At 40.8% G+C, this 12,074-nt stretch overlaps 1 protein-coding gene across 3 annotated transcripts in view; it reads right to left on the bottom strand.

Annotated features, from left to right (window-relative positions):
- The window catches only part of Tbc1d32 (TBC1 domain family member 32), a 207,582-nt gene that overhangs the window by 137,896 nt on the left and 57,612 nt on the right, over positions 1-12,074 (bottom strand). For all 3 annotated transcript variants that reach the window (XM_076552493.1, XM_006981267.4, XM_076552494.1), the window contains 3 exons: positions 9,399-9,526; positions 4,394-4,595; positions 3,275-3,357 (listed from right to left, as the gene is read on the bottom strand). In XM_076552493.1, coding sequence (XP_076408608.1) covers positions 3,275-3,357; positions 4,394-4,595; positions 9,399-9,526 — 413 coding nt within the window. The remainder of the gene's footprint in view (positions 1-3,274; positions 3,358-4,393; positions 4,596-9,398; positions 9,527-12,074) is intronic.

Consider the following 12,074-nt stretch of genomic DNA (forward strand, 5'->3'; position numbering starts at 1 on the left):
ATGGATGGAAATAGAAAAAAAAAAATCATACTGAGTAAGAACCCAGACCCAGAAAGACAAACATGGTATGTACTCACTCATAAGTAGATATTAGCTGTAAAGTAAAGGATAACTATGCTACAATCTACAGACCCACAGAGGCTAGGTAACAAGGAGGACTCAAGGGGGCAGGGGGTGGGGGGAATGAAAGGAGCTCCCTGGGAAGGGGAAACAGAAGAGATTTCATGAGCAGACTGCAGGCAAGCAGGTCAAGATGGGAACATGAGAGATGGGAGGAGGTGGGGAAGAGACTACTGGCAAGGTGGGCATTTCAAGGTCAGGTCAAACCTGGCCCAAGGAATCTCCCAGGAACCTACAAGGATGGCGCCAGCTAGGACTCCTGGCAATAGCAGATATATAGCCTGAACTGGCCATCTCCTGTGATTAGGCAAGACTTCAAGTGGAGGGAGTGGGAAACCAACCCAGCCACATAACCTTCAACCTACAGTCTGTCCTGACTGTGGGATGTGCTGGGGTAAGGGTGGCCTGGAAACTGAGGGAGTGGCCAACCAATGACTGGTGTAGCCTAAAACCCATGCCAGGAGTATAAGCCCACCCTGACACAGCCTGGAACACTGAGACCTGCAGGCTGGATGAACCAGAGACCTAAGAGAACCAAACATGACTGGAGGGAAAAAAATGTCAATGTAATGATTCCTAATGTAATATTCTGCTATACTCATAGATTCGTGCCTAGCCCAATTGTCATCAGAGACGCTTCATCCAGCAACTGATGGACACAGATGCAGACCCACAGCTAAACAGTAGGCCCAGCTTGGAGAATCCTGCAGAAGAGGGAGAAAAGTACTGTAGGAACCAGATGGGTCAAGGACACCACATGAAAACTCACAAAATCCACTAACCAGGGTTCAGAGGGACTCACAGAGACTGAACCGATAACCAGGAAGCCTGCCTGCATATATACACTCCGCATATATGCTACAGTTGTGTAGCTTGGTCCTCTGTGGGACTCGTAACAGACCATCTCTGACTCTTTTACTGGCTTTTGGGACCCTATTCCTCATACTGGGTCACTTTGCCCAGCCTTATTACATGGAGAGGTGCTTAATCTTACTGCAACTTCATATACTGTGTATTGTTGTTATTCATGGGAGTCCTGCCCTTTCCTAAACAGAAATGGAGGAGTGGATTGGGGGTTAGGAACAGAGGGGACTGGGGTAAGAGGGTACTGGGGGATTGAGGACGGAGAGGAAACTAAAGCTGGGGTGTAAAATAAATAAATAAATTTATTTAAAAAAGAAATAAATCAGGTACCTTCTATATACTGACCCAAGACCAGTTAACAGCTCCAAATTTTACCAGAGAATCAAGGGGAAAAAACAGCACCTATCTCACACAAACTAGCTCAATAAAACAAAAGAACAAAAGATGCTCAAGTGTTTCTAGAAGGTAAACTGAATGATTAATAATGAAATTCACAGACCAACTCTACTGGGAATCTTATTAACCCTCTGGCTTCTCTTGAGACACCAATGAGTCATTTACAGGTCAATCTGACTATATTGGAAGAAGAGCCAGCAAACTTGGAGAGCATCATCTGTGGGTGTGTCTGTGAGGGTGTCTTCAGAGAGTAGTGTGTAAACCTCAGCAGGCCAAGTGGAGATGGTCTGTCTTCAGTGTAGAGAAGGCGCCATGAATTGGATAGGGGCCCAGAAAGAGGGATGACAGCAAAGAGAGACTAACCTCTCCCCAGGAGCCCAAGAACATTCTTCTGCCATTGGAACCAAAATCACAAGCTTCCCAGCCTTAGCAGCCCAAATCTCCCAATAGGAGAGTGACTGTCAAGGCTTGAACTGAGCAACATTATCAACAACCCCCTCAGTTTTTCAAGACAGTTTCTCTGTGTAAAAGCTCTGGATGTCCTGGAACTCACTCTGTAAACCAGGCTGGCCTCAAACTCACAGATCCTCCTGCCTCTACCTCCCAAGAGCTGGGATGAAAGGCGTGCACCACCACCATCCACCTAAGAATCTACTTTTCAAACATCCCGTCCTCTAAAACAGTGTGAGCTAATTCCCTTAGTAAACTCTCTCCTTGCTCGTATGTTGATACACGAATCTAGCCTACTGCTCTATCTAGAAAGCCCTAACTAACACAAGCAATAATATCAGGGGTTAGGAAACATCTTTATCCCTGGCGTTGTTTTCCTGTAGAGCACATACTCAAATGGAACATTGCCTCTCTCCATCTATTAACCTGTCCCATCCTCTGAAAGAAAGAAGGAGGAACTTAGGGCACTCTTGCACAAGCAGTACCTCCTATCCAGGATACTCCCTCCATAGACTGCCTCCCCCTGTAGCCAACAGGTATTCTGCTCTACTTCCTATGCAGTGCAGTGTGCCTTTGAGCAAAGTCTACGGTTGTAGACTATGAGTGGACAAAACTTGTCTAATTTTTCCACCCTTACTCAATGGAAAAATGGGGGAAAAAAACAGCAGTTGGTAGGTTTGATAACCATGTTAGAAAAAATACACATGAAATTTCCAGAGAATGAATTATTTTGCACCTTTAAACTTTTCCTAAATTAAAAAAAAACCAAACAAACTGATTTTGTAAGTTAAGCTCCAACCTATGAAAGAAAGGGAATTCAAATTCAACATTTAACAAAGAACAACCCTTAGAGCTGTTCTACTATGTTTCATACTGTGCCAACACTCAACCATGAAACCAAAATAAAAACCTGGAACATGTAGATCATGAAACCTTAGTTTAATCAAGTATTTTCCCGGGTAACCTGCCATCACATAGATTCATGTTTATTAAAAAGTATAAATATATATACTGAAATATTAAGTTACATAATTTTCAAATGCCAAACCATAATTAAACTGCACTCTTACCATATTTTGAAAAACAAGTAAAATGGATTTCACCAGCATTTGAAAACATTTTACTTCTACTAACCATGCAAATTAATTTGCCAATTTTAGTATTTGATCATTCTCCAATTTTTCTGAAAACTTTACAATACACCAAGCTTCCTAACACAAAATATAAATACATAATTAAGCAAAATATATTTAATATTTCTATATTTGTTAATGGCTACAAGTATCACATATTCTACAAATAATAGTAAGTATAATTTTCCTTAAACCTGTATGCATATAGTTTAGCTTCCTGGAAAATGTTTGCCATAGTTTTCCATGAATTTCAATTATTTCCAAATTATTTCAGCAAACACAACAGAGAGATGTTAAACAATTATACTTACATGTTGGGAGACTCCTGGCTCACTGAGGAAACTGAGTCAGAGCCCTCTACTGGAGTGGGAATCCTTTCCGATAGCAAGCTTGTCTAAAAAAAGGAAGAAGAAGAAAACAGACTTGTTTGTTTCTCTGCATTTCTAACTGACAACACTATTCACAAGATCTCTTATGCTTAACACAGTTGCTTTCAAAATTAAATCATCTGGGCCGGGCGGTGGTGGCGCACGCCTTTAATCCCAGCACTCGGGAGGCAGAGCCAGGCGGATCGCTGTGAGTTCGAGGCCAGCCTGGGCTACCAAGTGAGCTCCAGGAAAGGCGCAAAGCTACACAGAGAAACCCTGTCTCGAAAAACCAAAAAAAAAAAAAAAAAAAAAAAAAAAAAAAATTAAATCATCTGATTCAATGAAATTAAAAGACTGAGCGATCCCCTTGTCTATACATGGCTCCTGCTCTATTATGTTCTTGATATCATAACCTCCACAGAAGGTGAGTCTATGCAAGGAGAACTCAGCTAAAGCTTCTGCTACCACAATAAATAAAAAAAAAAAAAAAAGACAAAAAAGAAAAACATTGTGGTAATCAGTTAAAGGCTTAGAGTCTAGCTCTACTAAAAGAGAAGGGTCTGAAGTCATCCTTTTTCAAGTTAAGAAGCATAGATAGCTAATACCAACTACCACCACAATGCCAAAGAAGTGCTACATAGCCTGGCACTCAGGTGGCAGAGGCTCTGTAAGTTCCAGACCAGCCAAAGATAAAGAGTAAGGCCCTGTTTCCAAAAAGAAAGGGAGGGAGGGAGGAAGGGAGGGAGAAAGAGAGGAAAAAACACAAAAGAAAAAAGAGAGATACATGTCCCATTAAAATATCCTGTCCATGCCAGGCAGTAGTGGCATACACCTTTAATCCCAGCACTCAGAAGGCAGAGGCAAGCGGATCTCTGAGTTCAAGGCCAGTCTGGTCTACTGAGTGAGTTCCAGGAGAGCAAAGGCTACACAGAGAAACCCTGTCTTGAACAAAACAAACACAAAAGCAAAAGCAAAAACAAAATCCTGTCCATAAAAAGGTGTTACAGTGACGCCTGTAACTGAAAAAAAGACCTGCAGGGAGGAAAGGGTTAAAATACGTACCTTCTTCCATGCCTTTGCTATGGATTCGTGTAAACCATACGGAAGCAACACCTGTAAGCCTTCACATGTGCTATATATTTGACGACACACAGAAATAAAAGCTCCTTTAACTAAAGGCAACATTTCCGATCCAGAAAAAATAGAAATATCTTCATCAAGAAGTTTCTTTGAAAACTTGGCTATGATATGCGCACCTGTAGGACTAAGAAGAGATCACAGATGTGATTCCAATGCCAAGCGGGCCTGGCTGCATGCAGCACCAGCCAAACAGCCTGTCTCCACACAGCTCATTTGCTAGTTTTCTTAGATAGCTCATAGCTTTCACAAATAAGAAAATATGCCTGATCCTCCAATGTGAATGTGCCAGTCATGAGAAAGGTTTCAGTGGCACACGGGAAAGGGTACTCAGATGGAGGAAACAGCCAAATCTACACACACTTAGGAGACACAGATGCCATGCAGCCAGGGTCATACATGAGTGCTCTTGATTTTCCAGTAAACATGTCTCATTGTTTGAGCTGTTGCTACCTTCCCCGTCACAATAACAACACAGCCACCCCATCTCAAAGTTCGAGACTGTCTTGCTGGAAATAATAACAGCACAGACAAAAATGCTTCCAGTGTGAAAGTTACTGTTTTAAGTATTTTACTGTGCTTATGTCGTTTCTTTCTATAATCCTTTGAATGTAAGACTGCGGAAGTAAATTGCACAATGTCACATAGCTAATATTGAGAAAGAAACAATTATCTTGTCTGTCTAACTCCAGGGGAAAACAGCATTAACACCTTTTCTAGATTTTTAAAACACAGAACCAAACCAGAAGCAATAAGCATTAGACTTCAAGAACACTCAAGTCTCCTTTCTCCAGCAGCATTATGAACATTTTGCCATCCTTGCCTTGCATATGTAACCCAGTGTGCACCTCTAAATAATGACATTTCCACTTTAAATGTAATATACCCACATACAGATTATCATTGTTAGTAAGACAGCCCACATCGAACTTCTCTTTATTTTCTTAAATATGCCATTGTATCGAGATAGGTTTGTGTAAATTACATTTCATACAAGTCCTATGGGTTGTGTTCGTGATTTAAACTCCCTGTGTACTTTTTCTCCAGGTCAGTGATTCAATAATTTTATATTTGAATGACTCTAGTCATTTATATATATTAACTATATGTAAATACATAAGTATATATTTATATAGAATATAGTCACTATTTTTTTCTATGGTATCTTCAACCCCATTTCCTATTTCCCCAAATGTTCTACAAGATAATAATTAGACCCAGAGGTTTAAAGTTTGGTTCTTTTGTTTTTTCCTCCCTGGCAACATAACATCATTGGAAATAGCACCAATACTGCTTCTACACGTACCAAATGCACCTGACATTGAAGATCATTTCCCTTACATCATACCTCACTCCAAGTTCAATGGCGATGAGGTTACCTGCATAAAGCAGCTACCTAATTGTAAAGTAAAATCTAAGGATGACCAATGTATTGATCGTTTCTCCATATATGCTTCTGACCTTCTCTTCTGTTCCCTAGAACTAACTGCTTTCATTGCCTTTCAGTCTGTCATTAATAGTTCGCTCCTAAGTGATCAGCAAATGGATGACCCATACTGTCCTGTTCCATAAAAGGCAGCATTCTATTAACATACGTCACTGCTTTCTCTTTTTTAATATTTTATAAAGCTAACGCCATAAGCAGTCCATAAAAATATTCCTAATTCTGTGCGTGCGTGTGTGCGCGCATGCATGTGTAACAGAGTCACAGGACACCTGGAGATCACACAGGACAGTTGCAGGAATCAGCCCTCTGGTTCTGCCATGTGAGCCCTGGGAATCAAACACAGGTCATCAGGCTTGGCAGGGGGCATGTTTCCCTGCTAAACCACTTTCTGGCCTTCTAATTCCTTTTTACAGCTTGCTACCTGCTCACTCCTCCATTGTGAAAAATAAAATTTAACGAGCCAGACTCTTGTTAATTGCATTTGCAAATATTCCAGTCTTTCTACTAAAGAAACAATCAGTATGAACTTTACACAATGGTTCGGAAGTCACTTCTGGTAGTTTACATCTTGTTTAACTTCAGTGTGAGAGAACCTTTCTTTAAAAACAAAACCTCATACACATCATAAGTGAATGGCAATATCTTGATTTCATCCAAATTAACAATATTCATACAGAAACAGAAAAATTTACTAGTTTTTGTATTAGTGCCAGACATACTAGCATTCATTTTTTTAAGTTTTCCTAATAAGTAACTTTATATTTTTAATTTTATAAACTTTGTTACAAAAACTTGCAAGTAAATAAAAACATCACACACCAAAATTAACCAGACTCAAAGTCCATGCAAGTTAATGAATTTACATAGTTATAACTGACTAGTTGAGGGGAAGTCATAATTCAAGGCTGGCTTGTGTTATTAGTAAAGTCTTATCTATGAAAAATTAAATTTCCAAAGGATTAAGTAATAGATAAGGTGATCTTAGAATTCATGACAAAAGATAAATCTCCCTAATTAAAAATAATTATAATCATTATGTACTCAATATCTCCAGTTTAAAATGCTAAACTGAATTCATAACATCTATCTGTTCTCTCCATAAAGACTAACATGCACAAATAAAATATTTTTAAATGCATAAAGGTCTTCAAGGACAAAGAAAATGGAAAAGATAGTGGGAAAATTTTGGAACCTGGAATACAGAAGAGCCAAGTAAACCAGAACCTAGACTAGCTGTCACAAGTCATAGCTCAAAAGCCAGAAATCATGTGATTGGACTTCTAGAACATCAAAAAAACAAACAAACAAAATCCCACATTAACTGATGACTTAACTATCTCTGCAATGGGGAACAAGAACCAGGACTGAAAGTAAATTTAAGAAAGTTTTATCCTCCAGATTGCACTTACAATTGCATGCAGCTAGCCCAGGTACTCCTTGGAAGACACAGAGATCAAGAAATACAGGAGGGCCTGGTAGAGGTGGCACAGGCCTCTAATCTCAGCACCCAGGAGACGAGGCAGGCGGATCTCTCAGGCCAGCCTGGTCTACAGAGTGAGTTCTAGGACAGTCAAAGATACACAAAGAAACCCTGTCTTGGGGGGAAAAAAAGGAAGAGAGAGAAAGAGCAGGACAGACACACACACACACACACACACACACACACACACACACACACACACACACACACACACGAGGGAAGATAAATCAAATGAACACACTGATGCTTGAGATCCAGCTCGGCTTCCACCTGGTCTCCTGCTGAGAGGCTGTGTTTTTTTCAGGCAGGTAACTGCAAGAGGCTGCATTATGGCTCTCCCAGCGAAATGCCATGGCATTTTCGACACAATATAAAGACCACAAATGACAACTGCCCTTGTAACAGTTATCAACGGTTTTTTGAAACTTCTAAGGAGTAATAAAAGAAACCAAAGCAACAAATAAAGAGAAACTGGAGGGAAATAAGAAAGTATGAGATGACAACTTCATTATCCACAGAGCTGAACAAATTTACTTGTCTCCAACAGGAATAAGATGTTTTTCTTTAAACACACACACACACACTAAGGCCAGCAAGATTCCTCAGCAGGTTAAAAAAAAAAACACTTGCAATAACCTGAGTTTTATCCCCTGGAACCTATATCAACGTATAAGAACAAAACAAACTCCACAATGTTGTCCTTTGATACCCCCACATGTATCATACCATGTGTATGCCTGGGAACACATATATGTGCACACACACCACACACACACATGCACATATGCACACACAATCACAAGATCCAGAATCGATTTTCTGGAAAAAAAAAAAAACCCACAAAATTGTTAAGTTTCAAGTTAGCACTATAATAATAATAAATAAATAAATAATAACAACAACAATAATAATAAGTAAAAATGACTAGTACCAGAATGAGAGCAGAGATTTTTCCCTACTGGTCCCCCAGTACTAACAAGATAGCCAGAGCACATTACTGGCAATTCTAAACCAAAAATAAATAATGGCACCATTTCTCTGAAAGACACAACTTGTTAAATTTTATAACCAAAGGAAGTAACTCTGAACAGGCCTATTCATCTAATAAAGAAATTAAGTAATTAAAAGAACTAAAGAAAGCCAGGCACTCATTGTCTCACAGATGAATTCTACCAGATATTTATAGACGTTATAACAGTTCTCTATCATTCCTTTCAGAAGACGGAAACAGGAGTATCATTTCTAGCTTATGAAACCAGGTTTATAGTAATATCAAAAAACAAAGATATTCTAGGTTCGGCGGCCGAGATTGTGTGTCAGCATGGCAAAGGTCACCTGTATCCACGAGAAACTCCAAGCCACAATGGGGAAGAGGAATATTCACAACCAGGTGTGATTTACTCCCTGAGTAAGGCTGCTTGGCACTTAAAAACTAATTAATGTCGGGGCTGGAGAGATGGCTCAGCAGGGAGAGACAGGTTTGCCCAGGTACCGCACCATCAGAAGCCCAGAGAAAGCCAAGAAGCTTCAGTACCACAAGGCTACCATTGGCACAGGAGGAGACAGACCTGGGTGACAGAAGAGGAGGGGAGGGGGTGTGGCTTCTCCTCTGAATCTGTTTGACTGAAACCAACTACCTGTGGCTTCAGTAGTCTGTGAGACGGTCTTGGGGTGCGGGTAAGAAGGTATGGGTTCGCATCTGGAATGATGCCCGCTACCCTTATTATGAGCTAAGATTATATAATAATCTTAGTAATTACCATGGGTAACTATTATGATTAGTAACTCCACTTTCAGGGCATTCAACACCCTCTTCTACCCTCCAGGGGTGCCTGCATGCACAAGGTACACATAAACTCATGCAGGCATACACACATACACATAAAAACAATAAATAAATATTTTTTAAAGATGATATCAAAGGTGGCTTAACGTGTCATTAGTACCTGCTTGGGAAACCTAACTACCCCTGAATAGTTACACAGACTAAAATGTCCACGTACCTTTCTTCTTCGGAAGAGTTCATATTTTCTCCATAAAGAAGTAAAATAAGTCCTTCTTCTACAGAAGCAATTCTTGCCAAAATATCAGCTATGTGAATTAAAGCTGTTTCGGAGCAGTCTGGAGCAGCCTGAACATTTAAAACAGAATGACAAGACAAATCATATAATTTTACGGTGTAGCGTGGGTGGTGTGTGGTCTAATAAAGTTATATGGCTACCACCACAACAGAAACCTTAATGACTTCTGCTTGTGAAATAATATGTCTGAGTTAAATGTGTCATTAGATGATATTCTTTTACCAGCAGAGCTGATGAGGCAAATAAATCCAAGCTTTTCACCTAAGCCAGTTACTGAGAATCACTGACTGTATGACAGCTGCATGTATAATTCTGGATACCAGATGCCATCGCTCCCCTCCATCTGCATAGTCTTGTACTTTTCAGGTGCCGCATTCCTGTGAATTCACCATGATATACATGGTATCTGATACACTATGGTGTTGTTATATTGGTGCCGTCCCCTTGTATATCTAACTGGGTAAAGACCGACTAGAGACAGCCAGTTCTTGAGCTGACCAATAGTCCATAATATCACCCACTTGGAAAACAAACTGGACCAGTCCCATCTGCTCACTTTAAGTAGAAGTATTCATACAGCTTAGCCAACATATAAGAAAAGAGCATTTGCCGGGCGGTGGTGGCGCACGCCTTTAATCCCAGCACTCGGGAGGCAGAGGCAGGTGGATCTCTGTGAGTTCGAGGCCAGCCTGGGCTACCAAGTGAGTTCCAGGAAAGGCGCAAAGCTACACAGAGAAACCCTGTCTCGAAAAACCAAAAAAAAAAAAAAGAGCATAAAACAAATATTGAAACCTGGAGATTATGTTAATGCTGAAGTCAACTTACAGAAGCTCTTGTTATTTTTAGGGTCTACTTATTGCTTTATCCCTGCATGGATGCTAATGTCCATATTCTCCGTATTAAAAAATATGTATCTTACAACTAATATAATGTCATGAATTCCCTCAACAAACTGAGTCAGGCATAGTCCCCTGTTAATTGTATATAGCGGGAGCTAGAAAGATGGTTCAGTGGGTAAGAGCAGTTGCTAAAAGCATTAAGACCTGAGTTCAAGTACTCAAGACCCACGTGTAAAACTAGGCACGACTGTATGTGTCTATAACTCAGGGCTGAGGAGGGGGCGACAGGAGGAATGCCAGGGCTTCCTAGTCACAATTTAGCTCCAACCTCCAGGAGAGAACCTGTCTCAATGGAATAATGTGCCAAGAGGAACAGAAGGCTATATAAAGCGCTCCTGTGCTCCCCCAGGCACACATAGGCATGCAAGTCTTCACACACATATGTGTCTACACCACACACACATACATATATGTTCACTCTGTGTGTGTGTGTGTGTGTGTGTGTGTGTGTGTGTGTGTGTGTGTGTTGATGATGATGATGATTACTGTTTACTGCCCACTTGAAAGAACAGAGAAGTACCAGGCCTCTGGACATCTGTAGTGATTATCTTGATTGCATTAACAGCACAGGAATACAGAAAGAAAAAAAAAAAGACTTTAGTCTGCACAGGAGGGATGTTTTCATGTGGAGTAGGTTTCATTCAGGAAAGGGGGACTAGAAAAAACAGTGAGTATACCTTAACTTTGTTTAGAAAATGTAAACAACATATATACACAGAAAATTTGGTAAATGCAAAGTTAAGAACAGTGACATGTATACAGCAAGCAACAATCAATGAAGTATTGTATAACCCAATGAAGTGTGGCCCAGGAGAGCCAAGAGACAAGTACAGATGCTACAAAGCGGATAACAGACATGAACCTTCTCGTGTTCTCTAAAGTCACCGACAAGAAGTTTCAGTCAGAGAAGTGGAGGACTATATTGGACACATGGCCATCCTGGTGAGGACACCAACTTCACCAGGTGTTAGGTGTGTGGCATGGACAGGTCACTTCCCTCAGCCTCAGTTTGTTCTTTGGTGAAATTCTCTAGCACAAGGAAGAATACAGTGTGAACTGTGAAGACAGCATGGCTGTTCAGCTCTGAGAGGACACAGTGTGAACTGTGAAGACAGCATGGCTGCTCAGCTCTGGGGCTGCACACAGTGTGAACTGTGAAGACAGACTGGCTGTTCAGCTCAGAGAGCACATAGTGTGAACTGTGAAGACAGACTGGCTGTTCAGCTCTGAGAGGACACAGTGTGAACTGTGAAGACAGCATGGCTGCTCAGCTCTGGGGCTGCACACAGTGTGAACTGTGAAGACGGCATGCCTGTTCAGGTCTGAGAGCACACAGTGTGAACTGTGAAGACGGCATGGCTGTTCAGGTCTGAGAGCACACAGTGTGAACTGTGAAGACGGCATGGCTGTTCAGGTCTGAGAGCACACAGTGTGAACTGTGAAGACAGCATGGCTGTTCAGCTCAGGGGCTGCACACAGTGTGAGCTGTGAAGACAGCGTGGCTGCTCAGCTCTGGGGTTGCATACACCTTCTTTCTCATACTAGTTCTTCTTACTTTGCAGAGTTGGCTCTCCAGGAAAATAATCGTATTTCCAGAAGCTATAAAACTGTCATTAAAATACATGAGACATTCACAAGATTTATTACATTCACAAGACAAATAGCTTCTTAATAGAATAACTTTTTTCCAAGTTTTTCA

Source organism: Peromyscus maniculatus, chromosome 16 (genome assembly GCF_049852395.1).
Source record: "Peromyscus maniculatus bairdii isolate BWxNUB_F1_BW_parent chromosome 16, HU_Pman_BW_mat_3.1, whole genome shotgun sequence".
Classification (NCBI taxonomy): domain Eukaryota; kingdom Metazoa; phylum Chordata; class Mammalia; order Rodentia; family Cricetidae; genus Peromyscus; species Peromyscus maniculatus.